The sequence below is a fragment of the Microtus pennsylvanicus genome, chromosome 3, assembly GCF_037038515.1.
Source record: "Microtus pennsylvanicus isolate mMicPen1 chromosome 3, mMicPen1.hap1, whole genome shotgun sequence".
Taxonomy (NCBI): Eukaryota; Metazoa; Chordata; class Mammalia; order Rodentia; family Cricetidae; genus Microtus; species Microtus pennsylvanicus.
Genome location: NC_134581.1, coordinates 65560256 through 65576666, shown reverse-complemented (window position 1 = coordinate 65576666; position 16411 = coordinate 65560256). Strand labels below are relative to the sequence as shown.

At 39.0% G+C, this 16411-nt stretch overlaps 1 protein-coding gene across 1 annotated transcript in view; it reads right to left on the bottom strand.

Moving 5' to 3' along the window:
* Etfa (electron transfer flavoprotein subunit alpha) overlaps positions 1-16411 on the bottom strand; it is a 60384-nt gene that overhangs the window by 33684 nt on the left and 10289 nt on the right. The window contains exons 3-8 of the mRNA XM_075965841.1: positions 14519-14600; positions 14337-14419; positions 8243-8342; positions 7237-7347; positions 6516-6617; positions 4923-4991 (exon numbers count right to left, since the gene is read on the bottom strand). Coding sequence (XP_075821956.1) covers positions 4923-4991; positions 6516-6617; positions 7237-7347; positions 8243-8342; positions 14337-14419; positions 14519-14600 — 547 coding nt within the window. The remainder of the gene's footprint in view (positions 1-4922; positions 4992-6515; positions 6618-7236; positions 7348-8242; positions 8343-14336; positions 14420-14518; positions 14601-16411) is intronic.

The window sequence follows — 16411 nt, the reverse complement described above, 5'->3', positions numbered from 1 at the left end:
GATCTTCTGGAACTAGAGTTGCAGATGGTTGTGAATCTGCTATGTGGGTGCTCTGGAAGAGCATCTAGTGTTCCTTAACTGTAGAGCCATCTCTCCAGCCCCTCTCCATTTCATTTTTTGAGAAATGGTCTCTTCACTGATCCTGGAGTACAGCATTTGGCTAGGCTAACTAGCCAGCAAGTCCTCAGGATTCCCCTGCTCTTACCTACCAGTGCATCTGTCCACCACACCCAGCTTTGTATGTGGGTGTAGGGGCTCTGAACTGAACTCCTCAGCAAACATTTTTTTGACTAAGTCTTTTCCCCAGCCCCTTGTATTTGTTTATGAAACATTTTGCTATACTTCTGATATTTAACTTTTGACTGTCAACCTGATGGGATAGAATCACCATGGAAACAAATCTCTGGGTGTATCTGTGATGTATTATCTAGATTAGGAAGGAAGTGGGAAAACCTATCTTAAATGTGGGTGATACCATTTCATGGGCTGGGCAGCAGCATTCATTCATCACTTTCTGCTCCTGTATGAGACATAATGAGGCCAACCACCCTACTCCTCCCACCCTATCCTCCCTGCCATGATAGATTGTATCCCCTGAGATGGAGAAACAAATATTCCCTTTTTAAAATTGCTTTTGTTGCTTCTTCACAGCAACAAGACAGTAACTAATACAGTCATCCAAGTTGGTCCTGAATTCCTGGGAGTAGGGGTCTGCCTGCTCTAGCCACCCAGTGCTAGGACTATAAGCACATACTACATCAAGCTTCAATTCCAACAGTTTTTGCCTCAGTTATTTGGCTATTGTTTTTTAGAAGATTATACTTTCGGGCTTGCCATGTCATCTGAGAGAAATGACTCTTTAAATATTATGTAGTGCCTCCCTCATTTTTAATAACTTGCTTTGCTATTAAGCTGGCACAGCATTAAAATTTTTTGTTTTATTTTTTTGCTTTTTCAAGACAAGGTTTTTCTGTGTAGCCCTGGCTATCCTGGAACTCATTCTGTAGACCACACTGCCCTTGAACTCACAGAGATCTGCCTGCCTCTGCTTTTTGAGTGCTGGGATTAAAGGCGTGTGCCACTAGTCTCAGCTTAAATTTTTTCCAACTAGTCTTAATCAACATGTGTGTGTATATGTATGTATATGTGTGTGTGGATGTGTACACAATATACATTTTAACTCTTTGAGAATTTCACTCAATATATTTTGAACATAATCATCCCCCCTCAACTCCTCCTTAACACCCTCTCTAACCTTCCATCCCTTCTCATCCTGGTGTAGGAGGCTCTTTTATTCTTGTGTTGCTTTCATTGGTTAATGAATAAAGAAACTGCCTTGGCCTTTTGATAGGGCAGAACTTAGGTAGGTGTGGAAAAGAGAACTGAATGCTGGGAGGAAGAAGGCAGAGTCAGAGAGCCGCCATGGAGCCACCAAAGACAGATGTGCTAAATCTTTCCCAGAAGGCCACTGCCACATGGCGATATACAGATTAATAGAAATGGGTTAAATCAAGATGTGAGAGTTAGCCAATAAGAGGCTAGAACTAATGGCCCAAGCAGTGATTTGATTAATACAATTTCTGTGTCATTATTTCAGGGCTAAGCAAGCTGGGCGGCCGAGACAAACAAGTGGGCCCTCACCATTACAACATCATCCAACTTTTATTTTTTTCCCCTCTTTACCCATCGAGGTAGTTTGTGTCAGCCTGCTGGTATACTTCTATATTTAAAGTGAGTTTCTTATAAATAAGAAAGAGCCAGGTGGTGGTGGTGCACGCCTTTAATTCCAGCACTCAGGAGGCAGAGGCAGGCGGATCTCTGTGAGTTTGGGGCCAGCCTGGTCTACAAGAGCTAGCTCCAGGATAGGCTCCAAAGCTATAGAGAAATCCTGTCTTGAAAAACCAAAAAAGAAAAGAAGAGAGAGAGAGAGAGAGAGAGAGAGAGAGAGAGAGAGAAAGAAAGAGAATTAGGTCTTGGTGTTCCATCTACTATGACAATCTTTTTTTTTCTAGGCTTTTTTATTTTTATTTTTTTTTAATTTATTTATTTATTAAAGATTTCTGTCACTTCCCCGCCACCGCCTCCCATTTCCCCCCCCCCTCCCCCAATTAAGTCTCCCCCTCCCTCAGCCCGAAAAGCAATCAGGGTTCCCTGTCCTGTGGGAAGTCCAAGGAACCCCCACCTCCATCCAGGTCTAGTAAGTTGAGCATCCAAACTGCCTAGGCTCCCCCAAAGCCAGTGTGTGCAGTAGGATCAGAAACCCATTGCCATTGTTCTTGAGTTCTCAGTAGTCCTCATCGTCCGCTATGTTCAGAGAGTCTGGTTTATCCCAGGCTTTTCCAGACCCAGGCCAGCTGGCCTTGGTAAGTTCCCAGTAGAACATCCCCATTGTCTCAGTGTGTGGGTGCACCCCTCGTGGTCCTGAGTTCCTTGCTCGTGCTCTCTCTCCTTCTGCTCCTGATTTGGACCTTGAGATTTCTGTCCGGTGCTCCAATGTGGGTCTCTGTCTCTGTCTCCTTTCATCGCCTGATGAAGGTTAATATTCAGGAGGATGCCTATATGTTTGTCTTTGGATTCACCTTCTTATTTAGCTTCTCTAGGATCCTGAATTATAGGCTAAATGTCCTTGGTTTATGGCTAGAAACCAAATATGAGTGAGTACATCCCATGTTCCTCTTTTTGGGTCTGGCTTACCTCCCTCAGGATAGTGTTTTCTATTTCCATCCATTTGTATGCAAAATTCAAGAAGCCCTTGTTTTTTACTGCTGAGTAGTACTCTAATATGTATATATTCCATACTTTCTTCATCCATTCTTCCATTGAAGGGCATCTAGGTTGTTTCCAGGTTCTGGCTATCACAAACAATGCTGCTATGAACATCATAGAGCATATACTTTTGTCGTATGATAAGGCCTCTCTTGGGTATATTCCCAAGAGTGGTATTGCTGGGTCCAGGGGTAAGTTGATCCCGAATTTCCTGAGAAACCACCACACTGCTTTCCAAAGTGGTTGCACAAGTTTGCATTCCCACCAGCAATGGATGAGTGTACCCCTTTCTCCACAACCTCTCCAACAAAGGCTATCATTGGTGTTTTTTATTTTAGCCATTCTGACAGGTGTTGGAGTTTGCAATTGACATCTTCTCTAATTGTACTTTCAAATTAACACTGTGCCACTTCAGGGTATGCATGTATTGCAGGATAGCCCCAAATCCTATCCCTACTGTCCCTGGTAGTATCACCATCACCTACCTGTGAGCAAGCACGAATGCTCTACAAATATAGAAGGAACTGACCACATTACTGTTTATTATTTCAACTACACTATTAATTGTTAGATTAAGAATAAGTACATTTTTATTTACTTTCATGTCTTATGATCCTCTTCTTTACTCTCTTTTGGCCCCTATTTTCCTCATTTCTTAAGAATTCTTTTTTTTTTCATTTATTTAGTTAACATTTTTTCATTTATTTTACATACTGATCACAGTTCCTCTCTCTCCCTCTTTAGCATTTCTTCTAAGGTAAATTTGCAACAGATTCCTTACTTTTTATTTATTTATTTTGGTCTGAGAGTTTTCTATTTCCCCTTTGCTTCAAAGGATAATTCCAGGGTTACAGAATTCTAGGTTGCTGTTGAAGACTTTTATCCCATTCTCATTCACATGGCTTCTGAAGAAAAGCTGAATGTATTTCTTATCTTTGCTACAGCATGACCTTCTTTTTAAACTCCACTCTGGTTTTTTTCAGGATTTTTATCTTCACCTTTGACTTGTTATAGCTTGCAAATTATACACACACATACATTTGGTGGTTCCTGAGCTTCCTGGATCTTTGCTTGGGTGTGACGGGAACGTGGGGGACCTTCTCGGGCTTCGCTGACTCAACACTCTGTTCTGTCCTCCCGCCTCCACATTACACCATTGTTCTTCAGTTGTAGTCACTTTTAGTTTACTTTCTATCATTTTACTTATATTCTTTAGAGTTGTCCCCTAGTTTCTGGATATTTTATTATTTTCTAGCTCTTTTTTTTTCTTTACGTTTTAGCTTTAACCATGTCTGTGACGTGCCCTCAAGTTCACAGACACTTTTCTCAGTCTATCCAGTTTACTATGTTCATAAGATGTAGCCACTTCTGCCGCCATGGATTTTTTTTTAATCTTTATCATTTTTCCCAGTTCTTTCTCAGCATAAAGAAAAGTACATTTATTTAGTAGTGTGTATATGTAAGTCATACAGGAATCAGAGCATGTGAGTATGTTGGGGAATAGCTAGTAGGAGGTCTACAGTAGGCTTTGAGTATTTTAAAAATCAAAACTAGATTAGAGTCCTAAGATTTGGCAAATGTAAAACTGCCACATACACATTCTTTAAGATTTACTAAAGTAAATGATACCCCTTTACTGAGATGTTTCAGCATTTACTGGAGGACTAAGAAGACTACTTCAAAAAGAATGATTTAATGATCAGGACATCAAATCATGAAAAGCCATATAAGTCAGAAAAGCAAGTATCTTATGTTTTCTCTCATGTAGAATATAGATTTAAAAACACAATGACATGGAAAGAAGAAGAGGAAAAAAAGAGGAAGGCAGAAAAGAAATAAGTAATCAGGGAAAATATGACCAAAATACGTTATAAACATAAAAATGAATAGAAATGCCACAACCAAATATTATTTTGTATAACTGATAAATGATAATAAAGTTAAACAATAAAGCTGAGTCAATAAATAAATGAAAGAAAAACTGAAAACCATAGAAAGCAAAATAACCTGAAGGTTTGGAGAACCTACATATATAAAGAGATATACATACATACATACATACATACATATATATGTATGTATGTATATATATATATACACATACACATATGTCCAGCAAAAAGAGAACATCATGCTACAAAGGAAGATGCCTTTACCTGCAGCATGCAGTTGATCTGCCAGATCGTACAGTAGCTTAAAGTTCTCTCCACTCTTCAAGCCCCGACCTCATTAAAAAAGAAAAAAAAATTAGGTATATACATGTTGGACTCTGCAAAATGTTTGCCATTTTATATGCTAAACTGAATGGCCCATATTACAAACTGCCCAATTAAGCGTACTACTACCTCCTTTACAAAGCCTTTCCTGATATCTATGAAATATTCAGCATTGCAGTTAATTAACTACATAAGGAGAACACTGTGATGTTTGCCGTTTCTCCACTGTAACTTTTTACACTTTAAGTGTTTTTGAAACACTTTAAGTCCAAGATGCAAGAACCACTGCTCTCTAGGTCACTGCTCTATCTGTGGTATTGGAAAACTCTTACTAGTACCTGGCAAATATTCCCTGCATGACCAACTCAAAGTTCCTGCTAGATTTCAAACTCCTTAAGAGCAAACATATTCTTTTTTGTTTTTATTTCTTCAGGAAATGGAAATGTATCAGTCCCATACAACAGATATTTCCTGAATGTACAAAACAATAAACAAGACAAACATCTTTGAAAAATATTAAATTGTTCCCTCTAAATACCACTGGAGCAATAGATGGCTGTTAGGAACATTAACTATTTTGTTTAATGTTTAATTTGAAAAAATTTTAAAATCACATCAATCATTATTTTCTCAAAAACTCAGTTAACAAACTATAAAGGAGCATAATACACAAAAAGAAGTAAGTCAGGTCTTGACGTTAACTGTGAAGGGCTTCCCAGGTGTCATCCACAGAGACTTGTTTACCCTTGAAAGCCCTTGAAAGTAAAATGGAGCAGGCGATTTACACACAACTTCGAGATTCCAATCACTTTTTCCACAGCCCAAAAGCCGGTCAAATGTCATTTAAAAGTCAAAACAAACAAACCCCACAGATTTCTGTAAAACAAAAACACCACGTGGCAGAGGTGTGGACTGAGATTTGAACCCTGTTCCACAGATGCCATCAACAGATGTGTGCCAGGAAGCCCACGTTCTGTATTATGGTCGTATTTTTATATTTCTAGTAAAATATGACTAATACTTACAACTTAACAACTTCTGACATTTGGAAAGAAAAAGTAAAGGGCTGGAGAGATGACTCAGTGGTAAGAGCACTAACTGCTCTTCCAGAGGACCCAGGTTCAATTCCCAGCACCCACATGGCAGCTCACAACTGTCTGTAACTCAGTTCCAGGGGATGTAACACCCATGGCAAAACACCAATGGACATAATATAAAAATAAATAAAAGTTTAAAAAAACCCACAATTGAAAGGAAGGAAGGAAGGAAGGACGGACGGACGGATGGACTAGATGCTCCAGACTACAGACAAAGGAAGGAGGGAGGGAGGGAGGGAGGGAGGGAGGGAGGGAGGGAGGGAGGAAGGACAGACCCAGACTACAGATTCAGCTCAGTAGTGCAGAGCTTGCCTACAATGTGCAAGACCCTGGGTTCCATCCCCAGCACCACCAAAAACTAAATAAAAGATTATGTTTTTTAAATGAAGTCTGTAGTGTATAGCTTATGCCATCTTTTAAATTATATTTTACTTACCACCAGAAACCACCACTTTGGCACCTGTTAGTTCTGGTCGATCACTTTTCGTCAATTTCTGATCAAGCCACTCTGATATTCCCACTGGTGAAGAACTTGGTGCTGCATACATTGATAAATAAATAAAATTTAAAAATGAGAATGACTTCAAGTCATACAGTGATAATTATTTTTAAGACCAACAAATAAACATCCAATTCTAGGAAATTTAAGTACACATATTTTCATGTTCCCAATTTCATTTTCTTTAATTATAAAGGTTTAAGAAGACAAGATTCTTTTGGGAAATCATTTACTTTTCCTAAGTTCATCTACAAAAACCAAAATAACCCATTCTCTCAAGTGTTCAAATAAGATGCCAGACATGTTAAAATGCCACCCTTATTTTTACTATTATTACATTCTTCTATTATATTGACTCACTCAAATACCACATAAGGAAACAATAATGAAAGTAAAAGTCCTAATACAAGCATAACAGATTAATCTTAATTGATCCTCTCTCCTACTCTTTCAATCTACCAAAGAAATTATTCTTGTACCAAGAGGAAGCGAAACAGACATAAATTATAATTATTTATACAACCTTGGGATATGAGTCAGCTGAATTTTTACTTTGTACTAGAAATTAAATCAGAGGTTGTCTCTTATTTCTAATATAATCTACAGAGTGAAGAAATAAGAAATGCCAAGCTATCAAAAGGCTCAAATGAATACTTACCCTTTTCTGAACTGGCACTACCTCCACTTGTTGCTGCGGCTTCAAAAGATGTTCCTCGAACAGAAAACACCTTCACTTTCTCATCACACTTCACTGTACATAATGCATTTCCTGAAACATAAATTTTATTATAAAGAAGGAATAACAAAAGTATTCCTCTCAGGCTCAGAATTTACTTTATGAAGATGAGGCAAAAAATAATCATGGACCAATTGATTCCTATGTCTCTTGTATATAGGAAAAGAGCACAACAGTGAAGAGCTTCACACGGGACTACCTATACTCTGAATGTCTTTTAATGCACATGGAACTGAAAGCAAGGACTGAGAAAACTATTCTAAAAAGAAGATTTTGCCTTTCCAGGTACTACTTACAAAATATAGCTACTTAAACAAGAACTGAAAAAGGACCATAGCAACAGTCATGCTAATGTGGAAAGGGGAAACCTTACAGGTCCCACTCCTAGACAAAGAACTACAGGCAACTAATGACTAGTAAGAGAGGGAGAACTAGACTCTGTCTATCCAATGCAAAAGTAGCCAGCCCTGAAATCACATATACACATCTAAACTAAACAGACCCACCAGGTTGTATTTACATATTAATGCCTATGTGTATAACATAAAGAAAAAACGCCATCAATTTGAGAGTAAAGGGAATGACACAAGGAGAGGTTAGAGGGGAGAAGTGATATAATTACATCTTAACTAAAATTTTAAAATACATACATACATATATATTGGATGGCAAGCTTAATCTCTATTAACCACTCAGGGGAAATCTCACTCCATAAACTCAAAGGCCAGTATAAAAGCACCACGCACAGGATAAATCAGATGGAATGCCATGTCAAGCTATAGTAGCAATTTCTAACTAAAGCATTTCTCAGAAACCTTTAAGATGGTTCATTTAATCATATGGTTTGTTTCCAAATCTCTTTTTAAGACTATATCCTCCCCCACCCCAAAAAACAGCATGTTGATTAGTTATCTTCCTTGGGACCTACCTGCATAGATAGTTCTCACAAATGTATCAGGTGACTTGATCTCAATGATGTCAGAAACTGGGGCAACATCAAGTTTGGCTGCTACTCTGGGCAAAAGGTTCTAAAGGAAAAAGAGTAGTGAGCTACAAAAATGCAAGCTGATTAATACAATGACCAACAATGGTATCTTCTAATTTCCTTTAAAGGGAAGTGATTGTCTGTAGAAATTTTAATTCAAATTCAAATATTTTATACTTCACACGTGTCTTTGAACATGGGACATGAAGTCCAGTTTTTGAGGTAATCTTTAAATTAAGTGCTTACCATTACTCTATGTTAAGAGTTGTACAAGATTTATAGTAATAAGCTGATTCAATCTGATAAATTATGAGATCTACTGCCCTAATAAATATCAAGTACAAGATGTGACAGTTATGGATCCCTGAATTTAAACAAGAGAAAGAGAAAAAATTCAGAAGAGTAAAATACTGGAAAAGAATTTATATATTTACTATAAGATATGAAAGAAAAACTTTCAGCCGTCATTTCAAACTCTGTCGAGTTCATGTTGCACAAATGAATCAATCACAGCAGCCTGAGTGTCAAACGTCATGTGAGCAACAAAAACAAGCACACATGCTCTTGCTGACACAGGTACATAACAGTTAAGTAAACACACGCATAACTTTGCTCTCAGTAGCCAGCGTCCTTAAGCAGGTCAAAATCTCCTTGTGTCTAGTTGCAATATAACGAGGGGAAGGGAGCTTCCACATGTCTAGTTAAAATTGCACTAAGGCTCTAGGGCTCTAAAGCAGAAGAGAGTCACTTTGTGAAGACTGAATTTCCATGTTTCTGCACTGAGGTTCTTTTAGATAATATAAGAAATTTTAAAAGTGAAGCACTGCCTTTTATCACACAATTAGAAATGCTGACCTCTACAGAGCTCAGTCAGTGGCATTTCCTGTTTCATGACACTGCTTCTGGCAGGCATGCTTTCAATATAATACAACAAGCACTCTCTGTTCTGTACAGAGTCTCCCAAACTCCTCGTCAATACCCCTCATTCTGTACTCTCCCACATGCACACACAATTACAATATATTAGCTGTGAGTAGCATGAATTTCTGTTGTAAAACCATTTTTAACATACATGTTGAATAACCCCTAACTAGGGTTCTAAGCACCCTGAAGATAGAAGGTTGTGTCTTATTGTGTTCCTGTCCTGTTTCTACTCAGTGACTGCATACTTTATATAAAGTAACTACAAGCAATGACAGAACCAGCTTCATGACTGCTAGAGTTCCTGAAGGAAAAAAATTCTAATTTTCATTTTGTCATACCTGCACTAAACAGCAATCCTCTTTCAACCATGAATAAAGAATGCTGGCCTTGCCTGACAGTCGTGGTGCACGCCTTTAATCCCAGCACTTGGGAGGCAGAGGCAGGCAGATCTACGGGAGTTTGAGGCCAGCCTGGTCTACAAGACCTAGTTCCAGGACAGGCTCCAAAGCTACAGAGAAACCCTGTCTTGAAAAACAAAAACAAACAAACAAAAAAGAATGCTGGCCTTGACTACTAAAAATACTAACCAATGTCAGTTTTCTTGCTTTTGTGGATTTTCCTCTTCTATCCTTCCCGCATCCCATTTCCACTAGCTTTACACCTCCAGGGATCTCCTTTCCCACTTTCACCTTAATGAGCTCTACATCCCCCCAACTTCCTAAACACCCCTTCTTTCCTCTTGGGGTCCCCTCTCTACTTTCATTTCATATGACCTGTACACTTATATATGCACATATAAACATTAAAAGCTAGGAACTGCATGCCAGAGAGAGTATGCTGTATTTGTCTTTCTGAGTCTGGCTCATCTCAATATAAGAACTTCCAGAGATCCATCCATTTTCCTGAAATTTTCAGTTTTTTACAGCTGTGTATGTACATTTTCTGTATCCATTTATACACTGATAGACATAGGCAGTTATTTCCTTGCTGTGGTGAAAAATACACCAGTAAGAAGTGCAAGTACCTCTGTGGTGGCTATAGAGTTCTTTGGGTATAAGTTCAGGAGTGGTACAGCTGGGTCATATGGTCATTTTCTTTTTAATTCTTTGAGAAACTTGACTTCCATAAAGGCTTCACTAGTTTACACCCCACCTGCAGTAAATAAAGTCTCCTCTTTCCCTACATCCTAATCAGAACTCTCTGTCCTTTATTTTCTTAATGATGCCCACTTTGATGAGGATGAAGTGGAACCTCAAGGTTTTTGTTTTTGTTTGTTTGTGGTTTTCCGAGGCAGGGTTTCTCTGTGCAGCCCTAGTTGTCCTGGAACTCACTTTGTAGACCAAACTGGCCTCAAACAGAAAGATCCACCTGCTTCTGCCTCCCAAGTGCTGGGATTAAAGGTGTACACTACCACACATGGCTGTAATCTCAAGTTTTAATTTGAATTTTCTTTCTGGTGAAGGAGGTTCAATATTTTTGAAGCCATGTATTGAAAGCTTGGTTGCCAGCCTTTACAGCTGCTACATGTCAGACCCTTTAGGAGGTAAGACCTAGGGCACGATAGCTGGCATTGAACCTCAAAGGAGATACTGAAATGCTCACTCCTGGTTTTCTCCCTTTCCCTTCTCTCTACTATGAGATTACTAACTATGTCTTCTCATGTACTTCCACCATGAGTCACGACCAGGAGGACTCGCCACAGGGCCAAAGTGATAGGAGGAAGTGATTGAATCCATAAACCAAAAAACATTCCTCCTCATTTTGCTCTGATGTGGGATTTCCCTCTTTATGCTGTGAATATGTTTAATTACCACTGGTTAATAAAGAAGCAGTTTTGGCCTATAGCAGGGCAGAAGAGAGCTAGGCAGAAAACCTAAACAGAAAGAAAAAGAAAGAGAGAGAGAGAGAGAGAGAGAGAGAGAGAGAGAGAGAGAGAGAGAGAGGAAGTGGAGTCAGGCAGATGCCATGTAGCTGCCGAAAGAGAAAGATGCCAGAACCTTACCAGTAAGGCCACAGTTTTGTGGTGATATATAGATAAACAGAAATGGGTTAATTTAAGACATAATAACTAGCTAGAAAGACACCTAAGCTGTTGACTAAACAGTGTTATAATTAATATAGGAGCTGTGTGACTATTAGGAGCTGTGCAGTCAGGGAACCAAAGAGCAGTCTTAGTCTACATTGTTCAGTTTTCCTTTCACAGTGACAAAAAATAATAAACACAATTCACAGGTTTGTCGCAGATCTACTTATAATCTCCCTGTGGCATTTCTCCTATGGACTTTTCCTGATCTCATTTGCATTTGTAGGCTACAGCACCAGCATCTCTTCTGTGACTCTTATTGTCAAGCTCTCATCTGTCACTACAGAGAAGTCAGTGCCAGGGTCATAGAAATTGGGAACTAAAACACAGCAAACACTGTTTCTTGGGCTCATAGTCTCGCAGATGAACTCTCATCAACTAAACTCAAAATTAAACCACCAGAACAGAAACAGTACTCTCAGAGACAGGATGATCCACAAAGACTCATCCATCAATTCTGAGGAGGGAGGTGTTAAAATTTATAATACCATGTGTTGATAATTTAACAATATCTATCAACCATGTTTAAAGCACTGTCTTTAAACTCAGCTATTTCACTTCTTGAACTCTATTTTAAAGATGTGCCAGCAAAGGCATACAAAGATGTATGTTCAAGGATGTCTTCCTTGCAGCAAGTTACTGAAAACAACCTGCTGACCTTGACTAATATGGAATGCTATGCAGTCAGAGAGACAGATACATTATGAGCTAATATTTTCAAGAATATATTAAGCAAAAACTCCTAGTCACAAAACAATAAAAATATGTATGTATGTGCACAATTTAAAGACAACAGAAAGAGGCCATTAGTAAGGTACACTCCTGAAATAGGAAAGAGTAAGCTAAAAATATGAAGGACAGAGTTACATCCTTGTTCTTCATACTGCTATATTATATCCAACTTTCTACTATGAGGTTATCTGTGTAGTTAACTTTCCTGTACAGAGGACTGAACCTGGCGCCTCGTGCACATGAATGGGTCAAGGGTTCTATCTCCAAATCAGCTTCTATTCCGTGTGTGTGTGTACATGTATACATGTGTGCATGTGTATGTGGTGAATGTACATAGTGTCAAATGTATAGGTGGCCAAAGCAGAATCTTCCTTTATAGTTCTCCATCTTATTGCTTTGAGGCAAGGCCGCTCACTGAATCAGAAACTGACTATTTGAGTTAGGCTGGTTTTCAGCAAGCTCACAGTATTCTCCTGTAACCAGCCTCCAGTGCTGAAGTTATAGGCACATGCAGCCACTCCCTTATGTGAGTGCTGGGGACTTGAACTCAGGCCCTCATTCTAGCAAAGCAAGTGCTCTTACCTGCTGAGCCATCTCTCTAGCCTTCTCTTTTACTTTTTTTTTTTTTCTGATTTTTCGAGACAGGGTTTCTCTGTAGCTTTTGGTTCCTGTCCTCGAACTAGCTCTTGTAGACCAGGCTGGCCTCGAACTCACAGAGATCCGCCTGCCTCTGCCTCCCGAGTGCTGGGATTAAAGGCATGCACCACCACCGCCTGGCCTCTTTTACTTTTTATTTTGAGACAAAGTCTTACTAAGTTTCTCAGGCAAGCACTGAATGTACGCCTACTGTCTCCACCACCTGGGCTTCTAAAATTATAGGTAAGCACTGGCTGCTCTTCCAGAGGGCCCAGGTTCAATTCCTAGCACTCACAAGGCAGTTCACAATTGCTTTAGTTACTTTTCTACTGTCATGATGAAACACCATGACCAAGACAACTTGTTTAAAAAAGCATTTGATTTGGGGTTCATGGTTCCAGAGGGTAGGAGACCATGACTATCATGGTGGGGAACACGGCAACAGATAGGCCAGAATGGCGCTGAAGTTGAGAGCTCACGTCTCCTTCCACAAGCACAAGGCAGAAAATACTAACTGGGAATGGTGTGGGCTTACTAAAACCTCAAAGCTTGCCCCCAGTGACACACCTTCTTCATCAAAGCCACACCTCCTAATTCTTCTTAAACAGTTCCTCCAACTGAAGACCAAGTATTCAAATATATGAACTTACAGGGGCATTCTCATTCAAACCATCACAAGTGTCTGTAACTCCAGTCCTAGGGTATTTGATATTCTTTTCTGACCTCTATGGACACTACACCTACATGGTACACAGACATACATGTAGGCAAAACATGCATACATTTTTTAAATGAAAACAAAACAGAATTTAAAAAAAGGGAACTGGTGGGGAATTGAACTCTCGGGGTTCCATACATGTAGGCCAACACTCTCTCTCTCTAAAGTACACCCTATCCTCACTGCCCTTTGTTCCATGTTCCCTTGATATAGATCTGCACTACTCATTTGTAATGGTTACTTTTAATTGTCATCTTGACACAATTTAGAATTACCTGGGAAGGGCTCTTCCTTGATTACATTAATTGGTGTGGGAAGACCCAGTCCACTATGGGTAACACCCATTCCCTGGTTTTGGGTCTTGAATTGTGTATGAGACTGTGGATGTAATATGACCAGTTGTCTCAAGTCCCTGACACTGTGACTCCCTGCCATGATGGGCTATACCCTGGAATTTTGAGAAAACCTTTTCTCCCTTAAAGTTACTTTGTCAGGGTGTTTTGTCACAGTACACATGATCAGATTATAGCTGTCTTTAAGGATATTCCAACCATAACAGAGTCATTCCCAAATCCCTTGATTAGACAGATTTCCTTTTGTATCTATCAGACATTCAACTAAATCATCTCTTCGGATGAGTAACTAAACATAACATCTACAAACACATGCACAGAAATCAATTTAATAATAGCATTATCCAGGCCAAATTAGAAAACCTAGAAGTGACAAAATTCTGCAAGAATAGTTAGTCTGTGACAAAATTTAAAGATCTGGAAATGACATTTTAACAGAAAATTGGATAAAATCTTGAAAGAATATACGTAAATGTTAGCCGTACTCCCCTAGGTATGACCAAGTCAGGACAGGCTATCTAAACAAAGTCTACTATATTTCTGGCCCAGCGAAAGCTATCCTGTTCAGTGAGGTCAGACTCCACTTCTCACCTTTCCAAAAGCAGATGCTCCAGCACAGATGTGTGTGTAATTGAACTGCTTCTGAGTTTCCAAAATCAATGGTGTCAGCTCCTCTGAGAATTAAACACATTTGGTAAAACACATTTCGTGCTATTTTTATGATCACATATTCAAACATAACAGTTGCTACATTTTCCACTGGAACACCTCACCTGGAAGGAGGCCTTTGTAGGCATCATGCTGGGCCACTAGAACCTTCGCTACACCAGCTACTTTACAGAGATCTTGGACCACCTGTGATAAAAAGGACAATTTCAGTACTGATGGAGGTGGCTTTGAGGTTTCAAAGCTCATGCAAGGCCCAATCCTCCCCCAACCAATCACTAAATAAGAAAATGCCCTACAGAAAACTTTATGTGGTACCCAGCATTTGGGAGGATGAGGTAGTAGGATCACAAATTCTATAAAACTGTAGGGTAGAATAATGTCCATTCTCACAAATCCAAAAGAAAAAAAAAGAAAATGGAGAGGAGGAAGAGAGAGGTAAAATAAGATTTTCTCTATGTATAGTAAGGTCAGAACCTACTAGAAGTGAAGGCAGAACTTCAGCATCATACTTGTTTAATGCTGACTGCACTTCATTTGGCAATAATTTCTCCTGAGACTAAGATTAACAATTCCAAGTAATAGAAAGAAATCTTCAATTACTGCCCACTGTTAAGATGGAATTTCTGCCTATACACAGATACTTATCTATAACAAAGTCAAGTATTTTCTTGTTTAACTTCTCATTTTTCCTGTTTGGAATCAGGAAGGGCTTCTGAGAAAGCTCTGATTACTCTGATTTTCCCTATACAGAAGGCAATTAGCATTCTCCCTTTAAAGTAACTTTAACATGAGTGGTTTCTGCTTATCAGTCTCATCTGCCATTACTGTCTTCCACTTGCTAATTCACTGATGAATGGGCACAGGGTTGTGCCTTCAGCCCTCTTCCATAGACTATACGGCTCTGCAATATTCACCGAAAGGAGGATGCAGTGAAGAACCTGCCGGGCCAGGCGTTGATCAGCACAGTTACACTGTCTTACAAAGAGATGCATTGGAGTTTAGCATCTCCAGCTTCAAAAAATTTCCAATTAAGAAACCCACTTAATTCCAAAGTTGCTACACAGCAGCCTGTATATAATGTGGAACAGAATTTCCCATTGAAATAATTTTTTACTGTCAAAACTTCAGTACTACACAGAATAATCACCTTCTGTTTATGATTAATAGCTAAAGAAAACAATATAAAACTAAAATCTGTCTACACTATTAGGCATTTTTTTAAGAATAAAAACATGACATATATAAGACTGCAACTGATTAAATATCTAGTAATTAAAAAAAGGGTTTGCTTAACCCTATCATCAGACATTGTAAACAGCAACTATATAATACTCAATAAGCAGCTGGGAGGTGGTGGCGCACACCTTCAAACCCAAGACTTGGGAGGCAGAGGCAGGCAGATCTATGCATTTGGGAACAGCCTGGTCTACAGAGCAAGTTCCAGGACAGCCAGAGCTACACAGAGAAGCCCTATCTCAAAAAACAAAAAAAAAAAAGAAAGAAAGAAAGAAAGAAAGAAAGAAAGAAAGAAAAATATTCAATGATCATCAAGAGGAATGTGATAAAGAAATCTATAACCTGAAACCTGCTGAATAGTCTTTTAAATACCAAGTTTATGCAAGGAATTAGAAGTGACATTAGCATTCTGAACCTGCATTACCAAATGCTTTATTTAGTAAAATATATAATCTGCTAAAAAGAAACATTCTCTTTCTACATTTACTCTTCCGTCAGGGCCAAGCCCCAGTCACACACTTGGCAACTCTGATATGGTGGAGAACTGGCAGCTAAAGCTTTGTGAGTATTAACAGGTACTTGTCTACACAGTAGCCCAAGTGCACAGATCCTGCAAACATAGTACAAAATAAACTTTCCAAAGCTGTTACTTAACAACCACAACAAAACCAACATTTACATCAGCTATAATCTGAGGAGAATGGAACTTAGATCTGAATTCTTCTGCCAGTTAATGAGCACCCGATACTTCGTCTAGATTT